This window comes from Spea bombifrons, chromosome 13 (assembly GCF_027358695.1).
Source record: "Spea bombifrons isolate aSpeBom1 chromosome 13, aSpeBom1.2.pri, whole genome shotgun sequence".
Classification (NCBI taxonomy): domain Eukaryota; kingdom Metazoa; phylum Chordata; class Amphibia; order Anura; family Pelobatidae; genus Spea; species Spea bombifrons.
Window position 1 is genome coordinate 9726880 of NC_071099.1, and position 18143 is coordinate 9745022.

The window sequence follows — 18143 nt, forward strand, 5'->3', positions numbered from 1 at the left end:
CCATTAAACCTTTGCCCCTCTAGTTTATGCTTGTGTCCTCTTGTTGCGGTTTTATTTCTTCTTTTAAATAAACTTTCTTCCTTTACTTTGTTGATTCCCTTTAAGTATTTAAATGTTTCTATCATATCCCCCCTGTCCCGTCTTTTTTCCAGGCTATATAGGTTAAGATCCTTTAACCTGTCCTGGTAAGGTTTATTTTGTAATCCATAAACCATTTTAGTAGCCCTTCTCTGCACTTTCTCCAACATATCTATATCCTTCTGGAGATATGGTCTCCAGTACTGTACACAATAGCTATGATTGGCTGATCCAGGACTTGCAGAATTCATTTGGGTTCTTTTCTGTTTGTTTTATTTTTATAAAAAGCACAAATGTTTAGTCTTTAGAATCTTTGCAATCAGGCGGCTGATAAAACAGCTTGTTTTGGTGGGTGATACACCCTGATACACCCACCCTGATAGATACACACGTACACACTGACACACAGATTCACTGACACACACCCTGATATACACACACCCTGATACACACAGATACTGATACACACACACGCACTGACACACAGATACACTGACACACACACCCTGATACACATAGACACTGATACACACACCCTGATAGATACACACACCCTAATGCACACACTGACACACACATCCACCCTGGTACACACACACAGGCACTGATACACACACCCTGATACACACACATACCCTGATACACACACCCCCTGATACACTGACACACAGATAAGCACACACCCTGATACACACATACACCCTCATACACACACACTGACAACCAGACACTTTTTCACACACACTGATAACCAGACACTTTTTCACACACACACCCTGATACACACACTCATACACACACACTGACAACCAGACACTTTTTCACACACATACAGATACACACACACACCCTCATACACACAAACTGATACACTGACAACCAGACACTTTTTCACAGATACACACACTGATACACTGACAACCAGGCACTTTTTCACACACACACACACACACACACACACACACACACACACACAGATACACCGACACTGACACACGCAGACACCGATACACACAGACACTGATACACTGACACACGTTCCTGCACTTTATACATTTACGAATACTGACAGAGGGGGCGGAGTTATATTCTGATTACACCCATACACGAGGCGGAGCCATGCCACCGCCCCTCTTGTCATGTGATGTCACAGATGCGCGCAGGATCCGGCTGTGCTCACGTCATGTTGTCTTGGGGCGGAAGCAAAAACGAGGAGTGAATCCGGTAACGGAGCCGGTTATACCACCCCTTCCGGAAGCATGTCCGGGAGGGCGGCGCCGGGGAGACACGGTATGGAGGTGGTATCAGGCTGTCAGTACGGGGAGTGTTTAGGGGTCTGTGTCCCGGTATCCAGGTGATGGGGCTTTAAATAAATGTCCGTATCGGGCGTAAGTTGTAACCGGGTGTCCATATGGGTTACTAGGTGTATAGAAAGGGCAAATACCAGGATATCCCCGTGATGGGGTTTGTAGGGGTAAATAGCAGGGTATCCCCGTGATGGGGTTTGTAGGGGCAAATGGCAGGGTATCCCCGTGATGGGGTTTGTAGGGGCAAATGGCAGGGTATCCCCGTGATGGGGTTTGTAGGGGCAAATGGCAGGGTATCCCTGTGATGGGGTTTTTAGGGGTATACAAGGTGGGTTTCCATATGGTGGGTTTTTGGCTGATCTGCCCCTCACCCCCCGATTCTCTCTTTCAGGCAGCGAGTTTCGCAGGCGCCGGAAATTAAATGACATTCAGAAAGCGCTGAGCACCGACCCGCCGGATGTGGCCGTGCTCCGACGGATGGCGATCAGCGAGGGGGGGTTACTGAGCGACGAAATCCGCTGCCAGGTCTGGCCCAGGCTCCTCAACGTCGGTATTGAGAACCTGCCCCCACCCCCAGGTACATGGGCTGTGGTCTGTTGGGGGTAAGGAAGGGGTTAAATGGAATTCTAGAAATGGGGGGGGGTCCATACATTTTTCCAGTAACCCCCGTATCTGTTCTGCTCTCCTCCTCACCTCCATCTTTCTCTTTCCAGGGCCGGAGCTTCGCGTGGATAACAAGGATTACCAGCAGGTTCTGCTTGATGTCAGGCGCTCGTTGAGACGTTTCCCCCCCGGTGAGGTTTCCTTTGTGCCCCTGCTTTATGTCCTTCTGTGGGAGAGTCTGAGACCAGCAGGAGTTTGGGTCTCTCATGTTCCTGTTATGTTCTCAGGGATGCCTCTCCAGGAGCGTGAGGATCTCCAGGAGCAGCTGATCGACATCATTCTGCATGTTCTGGTCCGAAACCCACAGCTGCACTATTACCAGGGCTACCACGATATCGTCGTCACATTTCTGCTGGTGGTAGGGGGGCCGCTGGCCACTGTGCTGGTAGAGAAGCTGTCCACGCACCACCTCAGGTGAGGGAGCCCCCCCACACCCAGCTTCATCCCCCACAATTCCACTGACTGCCTGGCCTTAGCCTGGTCTGTATGTGCCGCACAGAGCCGAGCGTCCTCCCCAAACCGTGTAATGCCCCCGCTCCCTGCCCCGCAGTACTGTGTGTCTGATGTTGCTCTCCCCCTATGCAGGGATTTCATGGACCCCACCATGGATAACACCAAACACATTCTGAACTACCTGATGCCCATCATAGAATTGGTGAACCCTGCGCTCCACAACTTCATGCAGAGGTGAGTGGCCCAGCCGCTTCGCTCCTCTTTATACCCCGGCTGCCTCCCTGTGTTGGTATCTGCCCTTGGTTTGTGGTGTGGGGCGGGATAATAGCCAAGGCTCTGCTCTGTGTGATTGGCGGTTTTGTGTTCCTCGCAGGGCTGAGGTCGGCACGATATTCGCACTGAGTTGGCTCATTACGTGGTTCGGACACGTCCTGTCAGACTTCAGACACGTGGTGAGGTTGTATGACTTCTTCCTGGCGTGTCACCCCCTGATGCCCATCTACTTTGCAGCAGTGGTAAGAATCTTATTCCTAATCCTGCCCAAACCAGCAGGTGCAATGAAATCAGACTGCAGCGTATTATGTCATTTCCTAGAGCCCCCCCTGGTTAGAGGAGCACAGATGGCCAGGAGCCTATTGGGAGAGAACTTGTGGGATGGACCCCATACTGTGACTGAGGGGGATTATTTGCCCCGGCATTGTCATTGGAGGGGGAGGAGAACGTCTGTGTGTTTTCTGTATGTGTGGCGCCCATGTTGTGTAACACACGTCCCACTCTTACTGCAGATCGTTCTGCACCGGGAGGAGGAGGTGCTGGAGTGTGAGTGTGACATGGCGTCTGTACACCACCTGCTGTCACGGATCCCTCAGGATCTGCCGTATGAGTTGCTCATCAGTCGGGCCGGGGATCTTTTTGTTCAGTTTCCTCCGTCTGAGCTTTCCCGCGAAGCGGCGCTGCAGCACCAGGCGGAGAGGTGAGCTTACGGTAGCCAACAGAATGATGTAACTTGATGACATTACTGACGTCCGCGCTTACCTCGTCTCTTTGCCTTTCCAGGACTGCAGCTTCCACCTTCAAGGACTTTGAGTTGGCATCAACCCAGCAGCATCCTGACACTGTGCTGCGGCGGCGCTTCCGCCAGACTGTCCACGCGGACCACGGAGCCGTCCTCACCAAGCCTCGCACGAACAGACTGGTGAAGCTCGCTGTTATGGGTCTGACTGTGGCCCTGGGGGCTGCGGCTCTGGCCGTAGTGAAGAGCGCCCTGGAGTGGGCACCTAAGTTTGAGCTGCAAATTTTCCCATAAGAGGACCAGCAGTGAAGGCCGGTGTTAGCGGGTGGCAGAGCCGGCTCCTAGGAGCCCCCGTGTAGTTTGTGGGACCTCTGGATGCTTCGTGGGCATAACCACACACACACACACACACACACACACACACACACACACACACACACACACACACACACACACACACACACACACACACTTGCCCCTGAGCATCACGTCTGCCTCTGTAACACAAGCGCGCTGCACTTTTTGCGTCTTTCACAGGATCCCGTTTCCTCTTCTGCACTTTGGGGATGATGGACTGCTTCGGCTGGATGTCCGTGCAGCGGTCATGTGAATCTACACACCACACGCATTATTAACATGTATATAACTCTGTACAGATATATATATCACTCCCTGTGACATAAACCTCTAACACGTTTCCTTTTTTCTGGCTGTCTTTTCTCCGCTGCATGCGCGACTGGATGCGTTTATCTCGCATGCCTAGAGGCAGAAGTCCCTGAATGCATCAGGCGGAGGGTAGAGGGATGGTGACCCTTCACATGAACCTCTTCCTTTTTCATATTTAGTGGTCCGTGCCCACAGGTTGTGAAATGAGGATGGTGAAGATGGAATTAAAGAGGTAGTTGGGGTAGATTCAGTGCCGCGGAACACTACCTACTATGACTGATCCCAGAACCAGGGCAGGTTTATGCAGCTCTGATGCCCTGCGCTGGGTGGGGCTCACTGATGTTCAGGGAATGGACCAGTTCTCCTAAACAAGTTTTAGGGCGGCGTGGCTTTCTGTGCCCTCTTTTTCTTTAGCTATTTGCCCCATCTTGCAGGGTTCTACCCACCCTCATTTGCCCCAAAAGATTATTCAATCCTCTAAGCGTCCTCCCAACGGCATTGTTGGGACGTGATGCCATCCCGGTGTATGGACAGCAGAGCCCGCTGGTAAATGTTCCTCGGTCTGGGGTAGGTAGTGAGGAGAGGATCAGCAGCCTGGTGGGGGTACCCCCAGTCCTCCAGGTGCCTGGCTGAAGATTATCGCTATGTCTTTGCAGAGTGTTACTCGGGCACCGCAGCCCACGGGCTCTTCTCACCCTGCATTCTCATACATTCTTACTCGGGCACCGCATCCCCCGAGATACAATGGAGGTAAAAAAGTGATTCTGGTGCAAAGTTTTAAAAAGTGTCTTATCCCCACAGCAGTAGAAGGAACGGCCCAACCGACAGAAACTGTTGCTATGGAGATAAGACAACTATTCAAAGTTTGAACCAAAATCACATTTTAGAGAAGCCCCAGCATGTGCCGCTCTGTTCCCTAACAATAACCACAGACGCAAATATTAGAATTATTCATATTCTGCACTTTAATGTTCTCCAGAAATCATGGCCCCCCCACCATTATATTGCACTCCAACCCCACCCCACAGAATCCCTCCCCTCACCCATTTACCCTTCCCTCCACCCTCTGCCCCATTCCCACTGTCCCCATCCCACATGGCAAGAAGCCAAGGTCAAGGTCTGGGGTAAATTTAACTGTTATCTGTAAAAAGTCTGAGCTTGGCTCCGGTCTAAAGAGATTCTACAAATTCTGTGCAAATGAAGCGATTCCTGGAGACGTGAGGTGATGGCTGATAACCCACCCAGTAAGTGCCTCCACCCTACTAGTAACCCACCCACTCAGTGCCTCCCCCCTACTAGTAACCCACTCACTCAGTGCCTCCACCCTACTAGTAACCCACTCACTCAGTGCCTCCACCTTACTAGTAACCAACTCACTCAGTGCCTCCACCCTACTAGTAACCCACTCACTCAGTGCCTCCACCCTACTAGTAACCCACTCACTCAGTGCATCCACCCTACTAGTAACCCACTCACTCAGTGCCTCCACCCTACTAGTAACCCACTCACTCAGTGCCTCCACTCTACTAGTAACCCACTCACTCAGTGCCTCCACCTTACTAGTAACCCACTCACTCAGTGCCTGCACCCTACTAGTAACCCACTCACTCAGTGCCTCCACCCTACTAGTAACCCACTCACTCAGTGCCTCCACTCTACTAGTAACCCACTCACTCAGTGCCTCCACCCTACTACTAACCCACCCAGTAAGTGCCTCCACCCTACCAGTAACCCACTCACTCAGTGCCTCCACCCTACTAGTAACCTATTCACTTAGTGCCTCAACCCTACTAGTAACTCACCGAGTAAGTGTCTCCACCCTACTAGTAGCCCGCTCACTCAGTGCCTCCACCCTACTAGTAACCTACTCACTTAGTGCCTCCACCGTATTAGTAACCCTACCAATTAGTGCTTTCACCCAACTGGTGATCCAACCATTAAGTGCTTCCAACCGTCAACAACCCGACTCTGTTGTACCCCAAACATTGAGTGCCTCCATTCATCGATTCAGTAGTATCCCTGACCCACCAGTAACCCAGACACTCAGTGCTTCCGCCCCAAGGGTAACCCAACTCATCAGTTCGGTATCTTCAGTAATTTTGGTCAGTGTCCCACCAGCTGCCCACATTCTAAGTCCGTACAATCAAATATGAGATCCCTGCAGTGATCTTCAGTTCCTGAGCGTATCAGATCGGAAATGTTCTGGAAGAAGAGAAAAGAGACAAATGCCCCAGCCCCACGCACCCCATCCCAAGAGATATACCCCAACCCCGGGCAATATATGCCTTACACCCAGCAGAAATAAATACCACCCAGGGCATACACGCCAACCCTGAGGAATATACCCCCCAATCCCACCCCAGTTAATACACAGGGGCGCTCTCTACTGCTGTCTGTCTGTCAGACCTGTCTCCCTCTGTACAGACACACGTACACAGATGCATTTACATGTTTAGCGTGTGGCAACGGCTGATACATGCGTAGAGCATGTGAGTGCAGACACAGGCATAGAGACAGGCGAATGCGTGCAGACATATAGACAGACGCGTGTGGGGGGCTACGAGACACAAAGCAGACGATGCCCGGAGCATGCAGACTGCGCTATACTGGAGCAGAAACGTGCTATATGGGAGGCTGAGATCAGCCGTTAGTATACAGGGGGATCTGAGGTCAGCCGACAGTATACAGCAAATATGAGGTCCAACTTGGGTATCTCACCCTTGTATATGAGGATCTTAGGTCAACTGCTGGTATTTGGGGGGATTCGAGCTCAGCCGCTGGTATACGGGGGATCTGAGGTCAGACGCTGGTATACGGGGTGATCGGAGGTCAGCCGTTAGTATACGGGGGGATCTGAGGTCAGCCACTAGTATACGGGTGGGATCTGAGGTCAGCCTCTAGTATACGGGGGGATCTGAGGTCAGCCTCTGGTATACAGGGGGATCTGAGGTCAGCCGCTGGTATATGGGGGATCTGAGGTCAGCCGCTGGTATGTTGGGGGGATCTGAGGTCAGCCGCTGGTATACGGGGGATCTGAGGTCAGCCGCTGGTATACGGGGGGATCTGAGGTCAGCCGTTGGTATATGGAGGGATCTGAGGTCACACTGACTTCCTGAGAGCTCCTGAGGTTTGAGTGAAGTGGGGGAGCGAGTGTCTAGTCCTGAGGTTTTATTTAACATGTTGTTGCCCCTGAAATATTTGCTGGGAGGTGTCCTGAGGTTTAGTCCTGAGGTGTGCGATGTATACAGAGACTGCAGCTTGTCCTGAGGATTTCTGGGTGGGGGTCGGAGTTACATAAGGTGCAGTTTGGTGTATTGCAGGAGAGAGGCAGACAGCAAGCCGTGCAATAAGACATGCGCATGCATTGGGACCGTATGTACGGATCTTACCTGCTGCATGTGATCCTGGCTCGGAGGTTTCTGCGTCCGACTGGACCCCAGAATCACAAATCGGACCCAAGAAATTCTGGGTTTGGGTGAACAGACACAGAGACATGCATCACGTGTGTAGGTATGTGTCTGCCACAGAGAGAGCACGAGACAGAGAGAGAGCGCTATCATTAGCATAAGAGTAACAGAGCTCCGACCGACAGCCAGAGAGTGCGCTGAGAGATTACAGCAGTGAAAGTGCCTAGAGAGACAGCAGTGGAGGAGCACCTGAGGAGTGCTGACTTCTGAGAGACAGTCTGAAGCTCAAACAAACAGCAAAGTTGCCTCGGAGTGACTGCAGAGAGAGTGCTTCACTGTGACCCCGTCTTATTAGTCTGAGGGGAGTGCAGACAGGTCCACGCCGTGTTACCTGCTGCCAGAGCTGTTCCGTGACATGTGGGGGTCTCGTCTTGGTCAGTAGGTGAAAACAAGGTCAGACACACTGCCGAGAAGACCGTTCCCTGAGATCATTTCCACCACCTCTGGGGTGCAGTGATCGGGAAACTCGAAATGGGACCCGGTGCGGGGGAGCAGCTCCCTGTCCGAGGGGACGCACAGGGACCCGGAGCAGAGTCCAGGGAGACTCTCTTCCAGACCTTCTTCTTCCTCCAATGGCTCTGGGGACGATGGCAAGGAGTGGGCTTGGGCAGGCTGGGCAGGGGAGTAGGGGGGCACCTCGGGGCTGCGTACTGATGACTCCCGATTCGGCGTCTCTTCTGATTGGCCAACTCTGTGCCCCCCCCACCCGGGGTTTGCCTCCCCCCAGTGCATGCTGGTTCCCAAATTCACTTCCGACTGGCATGGCGAAGGAGCAGGCTGGCATCTGGAGGTGGCGCGAGGCAGTCTGGCACGGGTCCTGGCCGTTGGGTCCCGGGTGCGTCTGCGGGGCCGGTATTTGTAGTTAGGGTAGTCAGCCATGTGTTTGAGCCGGAGCCGCTCTGCCTCGCGCACGTATGGAATTTTATCGGTGTCCTCCAGTAACTTCCAGCGTTGGCCAAGACTGCGAGAGATCTCAGCGTTGTGCATGTTGGGACACAGAGACATCAGTTTTCGCCGTTCGATCTGAGACCACACCATGAAGGCGTTCATCGGACGTTTTATGTGACCGCTGGGGGTCTTACACCAACTTGGCCCTCCTGGGACAGCATCGGATGACTTTGGAGCGCCAACCACCGTCTTCTGTTGCACCATCGTGTAGCTTGTGAGACAGATGAGCTACACTCGGAACATGCTGTGCTCACCAGCTCCAGACACAGGTTAGCGAGCGCCGGGGGGTAGGTGGTGGGCTCAAAGGGCAAATCAGGGCACCAAGGGAGCAGAGCACAGATGGGGCAACAGGACAGACAATTTCAGTATGTTTCTGATGGGCAGGAGGTGCCAGTAGGGCAAAAATGATACCAGCCTGGGCAAGATACAGTGGGGGGCAGCAGGGTAGAAAGAGGATGGTAGAAAACCCCAGGCAATGAAGGAGGGGGAGGGACAGACAGGGTAGCAGGGGGTAGCTGGATGAGTGTCAGGGGTAAGTGTGCAGGTGTGTGAGGCTCTGTGCCAGTTGGTGCCCAAGAGCTGGTAATGTCCTCCCGGTGCTCACGCTTCTGCTCCCTTTGTCTGCTCTGCCTCTCCTCTCTGTGTCCCAGACGCTGCCTCACTGCCTGTCTCCCCACTTCAGTCTGGAGGGGTCGGTGTAAACACAGTCTGCCTGCAGCCCCCCCAGCACACGCGTTCTCTGCTGCTATTGGTTGCTGGGCGGGTCTGAGGCTGCACCGGCTCCCTGACTGGGCAGAGCTGCAGCTTCTCAGACAGCACGAACCCGGGACCGTGTGTGACAATGAGTGTGTGTGACAGCGTGCAACCGTGTGTGACCGACACCGGCACGTGGCACACAGACACCTGCAGGGGGTCCCATCAGCGTGGCACTGGGCCAAGGGGCACGCACAGCACTCATCGTGCAAGCAGCACACAGACGCGCGTGAACTAAACGGAAACACGAGAATCAACCGGCCAAATGCAGAGGGATGCGACTGCACAAAACAATGCGACTCGCTGAAGCTGGCCGTGCACGATAGGCTTTGTATTCCAGAAGGCGGGGGAGACAGTGAGCAGTCGGTACTCGCCCTGGGAATATACATTATCCAGCCCTGCAGATTAACCCATTATCTGCCACTGTGGACTGACATGACCCCGCTGCTAGCCAAGGATGCAGCGCAGAGCTGAGGGTCATGTGACGCTGCATGACTCACGCATTACCCCAGGGGCTGAATTAAAAAGCCATTAGTGTGTGTGTGTGTGGGGGGGGTATAACACAGGGTTAATTCATGCTGTCTCTCTATAGGCTTTATTTATAACCCTCCCCTTGCTGACCCCGCACCCCATCCCTTCTGCCAGGCAGCACAGTTACTCCCACAATGCACTGCTCTCAAAGGTGTTCTGAGCATTGGGGAGTCAGATGCCCTCAGTCTGGGTAAAAAACATATCTGTGTGGATATGGGGATACTGGCCCTGATCCTGGGGCAACAGACAGAGATATTGAATCACCCCAATAAGTTCTGGGGCATGTTCTGTTCTGTCCAGTACTTTTTTGTCCCCCAAATCCCTGATGCCCCCTCCCCTCTCTCAATGCCCCTGTCTCCTCCCCCTGATTTCCTCCCCTGATGCCCCTCTTGTCTAGGAGGTCAGAATGTTTGCTGGGTATGAGGGTATCCCAGGGTTCTACAGCCCTAAAAGGCCTGATAATGTGTATAGAAACAGCAGGAAACGGCTTTATACATTAAACAGGGTAAATAAAGCCCATTATTCTTCTTCTAAATGCCCCACCCAGTTACCCCAATGGGCCCGCCCCAACCACACTCCCTAAATAGAGGACGGTGCCTCTTCTCCGGACACATGGCTGTGATAACGTGAATTAAGAGTGATCTGTCTTATGCTATTTGCCCCGTGTGTCACTGCTTGGGAGGGGGTCTTGCCCCATGTAGCTCACGCCTTGTGACCGAGGGTTGTCTGCTCCCCCAGCCCGTGCAAATCATTAACCGGAGGCCTTGTGGCAACTCACCATCTTTAATCTGCTGGTCCCATGTCACACGCTCACTGCCGGTCCTGTGTCACACGCTCACCGCCGGTCCCGTGTCACCACCATCACACACTGGCAGGCTGAACATGTACGGCAAAGAAGACTTCAGGTTAGTGGGTTCTGCCGCTGGCTGCCCTTTATCCTTGCGTTCTGCCCTTCTCAGTGTCTTTGAACCCGTTTTCTCCTCTGTGGCTCCGACTCTCATGACTCCTGCCTCCACAGATATGAAAGCTGTGAGCAGACGGCCCGGTGGCTCCTGGAGCATGTGCGCTCCCCCCCGGAGATCGCCGTTATCTGCAGCTCTGGCCTGGGGCATCTGGCGGATACACTGAGCGACCCACAAACCTTTCCCTACAGCCAGATCCCAAACTTCCCGACGAACACCGGTACGTAGAGACCTCCACGCGGGGGTTTATTGAGACCCCTCATATACATGACACAGATATATTTCACGTCACTGACATATACCGGCGCGTGTACATGGGGTGTATAATGGTGACAGGGGGCAGCGCTGTCCATGTCCGTCAGCTACATGTGACAATGTTATAAATTTCCTGGAAAAGAACGGCCGAGGAGGTCACCTTAAATCACAGCCTTGGCTGCCGGTACCTGGGAGGGGGTAACACAAGTTTTATGCCCCATCAGGTTATTTTACCCCAGGGTGGGTGAGAGGGAGATCACAGAGTCTTAGGGGTGGGTGCAGTTTGGTTGTCATGGTGACGACGAGGTTGGTGACATCCATTATACATGCACATATGTCCTTACAGTGTCCGGACACGCGGGGCAGCTCGTGTTTGGCACTCTGCGGGGCAAATCATGCGTGTGCATGAAGGGTCGGTTCCACGTCTATGAAGGATACCCGCTCTGGAAGGTAAGTTTAAGAAATACCCCATCTGTCCATACATTACGCCCTCCAGTATCTCTCTCCCCACCTGGTGTAATTCCAGCTGTCTCTTCTGATAGTCCTGTCTGTATCGTGACAGTCTCTAGTTGCCCCGTCTCCCCCCAGGTCACTCTCCCAGTCAGGGTTTTTAAGTTGCTTGGGGTAACGGTCCTTCTGGTGACGAACGCTGCCGGCTCCCTCTGTGAGAATCACAAGCCAGGGGACATCATGATAATCCGGGATCACATCAACATGCCAGGGCTAGCGGCCCTTAACCCTCTGACAGGGCCCAACGACGACAGATGAGTGCGATGCTCTGCAGTGTGACAGGTAGATTTGGGTGCAATGCTCTGCGGCGTGACAGGTAGATTTGGGTGGGACGCTCTGCGGCGTGACAGGTAGATTTGGGTGCAACGCTCTGCGGTGTGACAGGTAGATTTGGCTGTGACGCTCTGCAGCGTGACAGGTAGATTTGGGTGCGATGCTCTGTGGCGTGACAGGTAGATTTGGGTGCGATGCTCTGCACTTACCCCTGTTTGCTCCGGTAGGTTTGGCCCCCGGTTCCCGTCTCTGAAGGACACTTATGACCGGACCCTGGGTGCCACAGCCCTGGATATCGCCCGCCGGCTGGGACACAGTGACCTAATCCACGAAGGGGTTTACTGCATGGTGGGGGTACCCAACTTTGAGTCAGTGGCGGAGGCCAAGGTGCTGCAGGGCCTGGGGGTGGACGCAGCGGGTGAGTAGGTAACAAGTCCCCCGAATGACGGTGCTCCCCAGGGTATTACTGGGATGGAGGGGGCAGAAATGCATAACTGCTCTCCACCACCCAGCACACACGCGGGCTGTGAACGGACAGGTCATGGGCGGGATTTCCGTTCTATATTTATATTTGTATACGTCATGCCACATGTCACCAGCTCCGCCCCCTCTGTCCCCAGGGATGAGCACAGCGCCAGAGGTGGTGGTTGCAAAGCATTGTGGGATGCGAGTGTTTGGTGTGTCGCTGATCACCAACCACGTGGCCCGGGAGTACGGGGATCAGCAGGCGGTCACTCACGGCAGCGCCCTGGAAGTGAGCGAGAGGAGCTCCCGGGTGCTGCAGGACATCGTTACCGAGCTCGTGGCGGGAATTCAACTCCAGCGCAAAGCTCGACCTGAAGAGGAGAGCACCGCCATGTAACACAGTGCCCCCTCACCGTGTAACACAATCAGTGTCCCCCCTCACTGTGTAACACAATCAGTGCCCCCCCACTGTGCAACACAGTTAGTGTCCCCCCTCACTGTGCAACACAATCAGTGTCCCTCCTCACCGTGCAACACAATCAGTGTCCCCTCTCAACGTGTCACACAATCAGGGCCCCCGTGTAACACAATCAGTGCCCCCCCTTGCCGTGTCACACAACCAGGGCCCCTGTGTAACGCAGAGTGTCTCTCCTGTGTCACACATTCAGGCTGCCCCGTGTGTCATTCAAACCGACTTGTAAGCTCCTGTGCCCCGGACCCTCCTCACCTGCTTCTATAAGCCGAATTGTAATGTTATATACTATCTGTTGTGTCCTGTTTATTTGCCCATTGTACAGCGCTACAGAATATGATGGCACTATATAAAACAATAAATAATAAATCACTTCCATAAAACGTGAGTTCTGAGAATAAAGTTACACTTTCCGTTAAGTGTCCCAAACGCAGGTAACATTTACAGCAGCATCACGTTATTACTAAGCATCTCTACAAACTCCGCGAGGGTGATGGGAGTTGTAGTTCAGTAGCAGCCAGCCAGCCGGAGCCTGTCCTTTCTCTAATGTGTTCGCCCTCTGTGGGGCATCTCTGGCATTTCAAGTCGCACACACCCAGGGGATGATGGGAAGTGAAGTGGCCATATTTGTACACCCACAAGCAGGAGGAAGAGGAACAGGACATGTGTTGCCATGGTGACCAAGCAACACTGAATGGAGACATACTGTCACAGAGCTTTAACCAGAGAGACCCAAGACACTGGAGACAGAGAGCTACCCCCCAGGGACATCGACACCCAGATACCCCCAGAGATACACTAAGAAATGACAGATACCAATGAGATGGGCAGACAGTCGAGTGCAGCCCTGTGACGTGGCGGAGGACCTTGGCCAATGGTAAGACACCACAGCCTGGGTGCTGCACAGTGTCCCTCCCGGCACACGGACCCGTCAGAGCACCGCATACTCAACAATTTATCAGTACCTGCCCACGATGGGTGTGACGTCTAAACCACGCAGGGCTGGGCACCTCCTGACTGACAGGGGGGCAGGACAGCCATATCGGCCAACATTTTCAAGGCTACACATACATGTCATGTCACTGAGCGGGACATGTAAAGTGACTCCACTCCAGGGGCACAACGTTACATGTGCAACCCCGTGAAATCTACACGTGTCCATATGGCACCCTACCCCGCCCAACAGACGCCCCGAGCTAACGGGCAGTGGGGCAGCCATCTCACAGTTCCTCTTATTTCTATCCGCCCCAGATATGGCGCCAGCCTTTCCTGTATAGTTCTGTGTCAGAAGCCCCGAGAGCCCTGCTTCACTCATTTTTACCCCTTCCTGGTGTGACTGCTTGTTGGGCAGGATTCCAGCAGGAGGCAGCGATGCACAGAGATGGCCGGCAGCGTCGCCTCCTCCCAGAAGCTGACCCGGTTTCCATGCTCCCAGAACTGCAGACGTCACCGTAGGTGGGAAAGAACCACAGAGACCGGACCCAAAGCCACAGGTAGGAAGGAGGAGTGGGGCGGCCGGCGCTCATATGGACTCGTTACAAAAACCCCTTGTGCTTTTACATTACCAGCTGCGCTTCTCGCTGACTCCAACGTCTCCGGTAGGGCTACAGGACCGGAGTCAGGACCAAGCCGCAGCCAAAGGAACCCAAACCGGAAAAAGGAGGCACGCAGCCCCTCAAATCACAGCCACCCCGTAAAGGTACCTGCGTAAACGCAAAAAATGTAGCCGGTGCTGGGGCAGTATATGGCGATGTGGCCGGTGCTGGGGCAGTATATGGCGGTGTGGCCGGTGCTGGGGCAGTATATGGCGGGGTGGCCGGTGCTGGGGCAGTATATGGCGGGGTGGCCGGTGCTGGGGCAGTATATGGCGGGGTGGCCGGTGCTGGGGCAGTATAACGCAGTGTTTAATGTACACCATTGTTGCAGCGAGATACCAGCCACCTGCCCCCCCTGAATACTCTCTGCAGGCGGTTCGAGGCAGCGAATGCTGTTGTCCTGAAGAAGATATTGGAGACGGAGGAGACGGCCATGGGGAAGGCCAGCCGACAGCTGCAGCAATATAACAAGGCCGGGGTAAATGGGGCAAAGTGAAACGCAAATGCCACCAAGATAATGGGGATGCTCTGCTCAGAGCAATATCCTAGCGGTGCAGTCTCTTTCTCTCTCTGTTCAGAGCAATGTCGTAGTGGTGCAGTCTCTTTCTCTCTCTGCTCAGAGCAATGTCCTAGCGGTGCAGTCGTGGGGAGACCGGCAACTGAGAGATGCTCTACAGGACCTGGAGGAGACCAGAGAGAGGGGGGAGCAGCGTTTGCAGGGTACGGGGCGTGCCATTATTATTATTATTATTATTATTATGCTGGGCGGAGTGGAGTGTTTTAGATATTTAGCTAAAGTGAATTAGAAGGAATTGAGGCAACTGAATGTTACCCCGAGGGGGGTCTCACACGCGGTCTGTCACTGACTTTCAGCGCTGAAGGGAGAGCTCGTGGCCTGCAATGCAAAGCTGAGAGACGCTCAGACAAGACTGCAGGAGCTGCAAGACTACAGAGACAGTGGGCACTTGGTGGCGGCACGGCAGATAGCGGACCTCCGGAGAGAGCTCCAGCTCCTATTAGACACCCACCAGGTGCGAGAGGGAGCAGCATGTGCCAAAGGGAACGGGTTCTGCTTGTTGTTTTTCCCATGTGGTTTATTGTGCGTTTCTCTCCACACCTCTTTAATGTTTTTCTCTCTTCTTTCCCCCTTTAAGGCGCAAGCTGCTGATGTGGATGTTTTAACTCGAGCGGAGATGCAGAATTTATTAGAAAAGCATAGGAAACTGTTGGAGAGCAAGCTCCAGAGTATAGTACAGGTACATGCGCAGCACCCAACCGAGGAGAGGCAGATACCTCCGAGACCCTCTGGTTATTTCGGACACTAGTTTCTTTATGATCCCCCTTACAGAATCTAACAGAAACTGTTATCGCTATAAAAAAAGTTGTTGTTTTTTTTAAATATACAAAACAATATCAAAGTTTGAAAAAAGTAATAAATTAGAGGACATTTAAAAAAGGAGAATGATGGGGGCCGTAATCTGCAGGTATCAGTGAGGCCGGGACCCCTGCTTGTCGCGTTGGCATTTGCTGTGCACGGTTTGTACACTAGGGGGAGCCGTCCCCTGCGGTACGTGAGGCTGCACACGGGAGAGATGGCCGATCGGCCACTGAACCGATTGGTCCGTTAACTTTTATTCTATTTCCGATATTCTAACCTGGCCGACGGGGCAAAGAAAGAAACCCCTGCACGCTAAGGGCTGCTTCATAGGGACGAGTCCCCCCTGGAAGCGGCCAATGTGATTGTGCAACAAAGTATTAAACGTGTGTAAAATGCAACATTTTAACTCTTTCTGGCTCATTTCATAGCATTTTTAAGAAATCTACATGTATATATATATATTAACAGAATATCTTAAATAACAGATGGAATAAGTATCTTGTGATAATACCTTTTTTATTGGACTAACAGAATTTTGGAATGACAAGCTTTCGGGAGCTCTTCTCCCTTTCTCAAGTCTAAAACATTTCTGAGCAAAAACGACACATAGAATTCAATGTTATGTGGCAGGGGAGGGGGCTTACTGCCCAGATCTGATAAGGGAGGGTGAGATGTTGTAAAAGTATGTGTCCCTTCAGAGGGTCATAAATGTTCTGTGTAGGGAATTTTTTTTTGGGGGGGGGGTTAGCACTGCTAAAGACAAATTGACACAGAAAGAAAAAAAACATTAAGATGCTAGTGCTCACATACAGGGAAATAGGGGTGGGAATGTATATGTCTACACATGTTGTCATATATACAGGTAAATATAGATGAACATGGTGCACTAAAAATACAGTACATATAGCAGGTGGGGGGGTTATGTAAAACCTGTGTAGTGGGACAGGAAACCCAAATCAGCATTGAGTCCTCTATTCTTGCTGTTGAATAATTGAATCGTTCTGACTTCAAAAGTTTGTCTTTCTTTGGTATTACTGAAGTCCCCTTTCAGTACTTTGATTTTTAGGTCTTTGATAGAATGGTCATTTTGGGTGAAATGGTGTCCCACAGGGGTGCAGTAGGAATTTTCCTTGTGGTGTTTAATGGAATGGCTGTGCAAAATTCTGTTAGTCCATTAAAAAAGGCATTATCACAAGATACTTATTCCATCTGTTATTTGATATTGACACCACTGGACTAATATGGCTACAACCTCTACTCTACTATATATATATATATATATATATATATATATACACACACACTGCTGGGTGTACGGGGAGCATACGTATCAGAAGGACCCCTATATACTGTGTGTATAACGTTACTTTAGCACCAGGTGGATCAGTATATAGGAGTATGATGCTACATTTGTATCAGATGGCTCTGTATATTATATATATTATATATATATATGTTTATAATGTTTCTTTAGCATCAGATGGATTTGCTGCCTCCGTCCATTAGACGAATGAGCCTGGAGAACCATCAGATGAAGCAAGACATTGCCATTCACCAGCAGGTCAGACTGGGAAGGGGCAGGACAAGTGGCCAGACTGGGAAGGGGTGGCACAGCTGGTCAGACTGGGAAGGGGTGGCTCTGGTTCTGGAGGGTCAGGTGTGTTACCTCTCTGCAGGTGATCTGTGAGCTCCAGGAGGAAGTTTCTTGTTTACAGGAGACTAGAAAGACCCTCCTGAAATCGAAGCAACAGAAGGTCGAGAAACTGTGCAGAGACCTTCTACTCCATGCGCCCCGGTGGGTATTCAGAGTGTGAGGCCATGGACACGTGTTTGCATGGCGTGTTAGCGTGTGTTTGTGTATGCGGGCGGGTCTCTGTGTTTCTTTTCGCTGCCCATGTTGTCTTCCTGTGGGTATTTATGTGTAAAATCTCTGTTCCCCTCGCGTGATGTCTCCAGCTGTTCTCCTGAGGAAGACGTGGCCCTCAACATCCCACGGAATGAGGAAATTCTCATCTAATGGCTCAAGAGTCCCTGCGTCAGACATACAGACCCCGGTGACGTTTTGCTCCTGTGCCATACCTCACAGTTTATTCCGCACAGACCCCCCCTACACTTATCTCTCGGCGTCTCCTTTGCCAAATAAAAGAAGGAACTGTAGACGGTGCCATCTTTGTTCAATACGCGTGACTCCTGAGCCCTTCTGTCTTATCTTATCACCTATTGTGTGCGGTAATTAGAAAAATGGGGGGGGGGGGTGTTCTGGTGCAAAGGGGTTAAAAGTGGTGCAATTGTCATAGCAACCTATAAACCATCCTGCTGGTCTTCGTATCAGAATCGAGCATCATGGGAGTCGTA

The 18143-nt window shown here is 52.2% G+C and overlaps 3 protein-coding genes and 1 pseudogene across 5 annotated transcripts; 3 read left to right on the forward strand and 1 right to left on the reverse strand.

Moving 5' to 3' along the window:
* The first annotated feature begins 1155 nt into the window (after nucleotides 1-1155).
* On the forward strand, nucleotides 1156-3915 carry TBC1D20 (TBC1 domain family member 20). The gene is made up of 8 exons (XM_053453216.1): nucleotides 1156-1368; nucleotides 1777-1962; nucleotides 2099-2179; nucleotides 2276-2462; nucleotides 2634-2735; nucleotides 2875-3016; nucleotides 3287-3474; nucleotides 3558-3915. The coding sequence occupies exons 1-8, from the start codon at nucleotides 1338-1340 to the stop codon at nucleotides 3805-3807; spliced, it is 1167 nt and encodes a 388-aa protein (XP_053309191.1). The 5' UTR covers nucleotides 1156-1337; the 3' UTR covers nucleotides 3808-3915.
* A 3267-nt stretch (nucleotides 3916-7182) lies between these two features.
* SOX12 (SRY-box transcription factor 12) lies at nucleotides 7183-9602 on the reverse strand. Its single transcript, XM_053453665.1, has one exon. The coding sequence runs from the start codon at nucleotides 8796-8798 to the stop codon at nucleotides 8022-8024; it is 777 nt and encodes a 258-aa protein (XP_053309640.1). The 5' UTR covers nucleotides 8799-9602; the 3' UTR covers nucleotides 7183-8021.
* Nucleotides 9603-10760: 1158 nt separating this feature from the next.
* Nucleotides 10761-12740, forward strand: LOC128470879 (purine nucleoside phosphorylase-like; annotated as a pseudogene).
* A 753-nt stretch (nucleotides 12741-13493) lies between these two features.
* On the forward strand, nucleotides 13494-17984 carry C13H20orf96 (chromosome 13 C20orf96 homolog). 3 transcript variants are annotated; one of them, XM_053453465.1, is made up of 10 exons: nucleotides 13495-13692; nucleotides 14167-14308; nucleotides 14384-14514; nucleotides 14742-14888; nucleotides 15031-15130; nucleotides 15284-15441; nucleotides 15565-15666; nucleotides 17263-17349; nucleotides 17465-17583; nucleotides 17745-17984. In XM_053453465.1, the coding sequence occupies exons 1-10, from the start codon at nucleotides 13690-13692 to the stop codon at nucleotides 17803-17805; spliced, it is 1050 nt and encodes a 349-aa protein (XP_053309440.1). In that variant the 5' UTR covers nucleotides 13495-13689; the 3' UTR covers nucleotides 17806-17984. The 3 variants fall into 3 exon arrangements, with proteins under 3 accessions (XP_053309438.1, XP_053309440.1, XP_053309439.1); XM_053453463.1 differs by having other exon boundaries at nucleotides 13494-13692; nucleotides 14167-14514; XM_053453464.1 differs by lacking the exon at nucleotides 13495-13692 and having other exon boundaries at nucleotides 14105-14514.
* The last annotated feature ends 159 nt before the right edge of the window (nucleotides 17985-18143 follow it).

What these genes read in the sequence shown, in the direction of transcription:
- TBC1D20 (XM_053453216.1), top strand. Translation starts at nt 1,338, where the DNA reads ATGTCCGGGAGGGCGGCGCCGGGGAGACACG. An exon ending in CTGTCCACGCACCACCTCAG is followed by an intron (nt 2,463 to 2,633) that starts GTGAGGGAGCCC and finishes CCCCCTATGCAG; the next exon opens with GGATTTCATGGACCCCACCA. An exon ending in CCATCTACTTTGCAGCAGTG is followed by an intron (nt 3,017 to 3,286) that starts GTAAGAATCTTA and finishes CTCTTACTGCAG; the next exon opens with ATCGTTCTGCACCGGGAGGA.
- SOX12 (XM_053453665.1), bottom strand. Translation starts at nt 8,798, where the DNA reads ATGGTGCAACAGAAGACGGTGGTTGGCGCTCCAAAGTCATCCGATGCT.
- C13H20orf96 (XM_053453463.1), top strand. An exon ending in GGGGGAGCAGCGTTTGCAGG is followed by an intron (nt 15,131 to 15,283) that starts GTACGGGGCGTG and finishes ACTGACTTTCAG; the next exon opens with CGCTGAAGGGAGAGCTCGTG. An exon ending in CTTCTACTCCATGCGCCCCG is followed by an intron (nt 17,584 to 17,744) that starts GTGGGTATTCAG and finishes TGATGTCTCCAG; the next exon opens with CTGTTCTCCTGAGGAAGACG.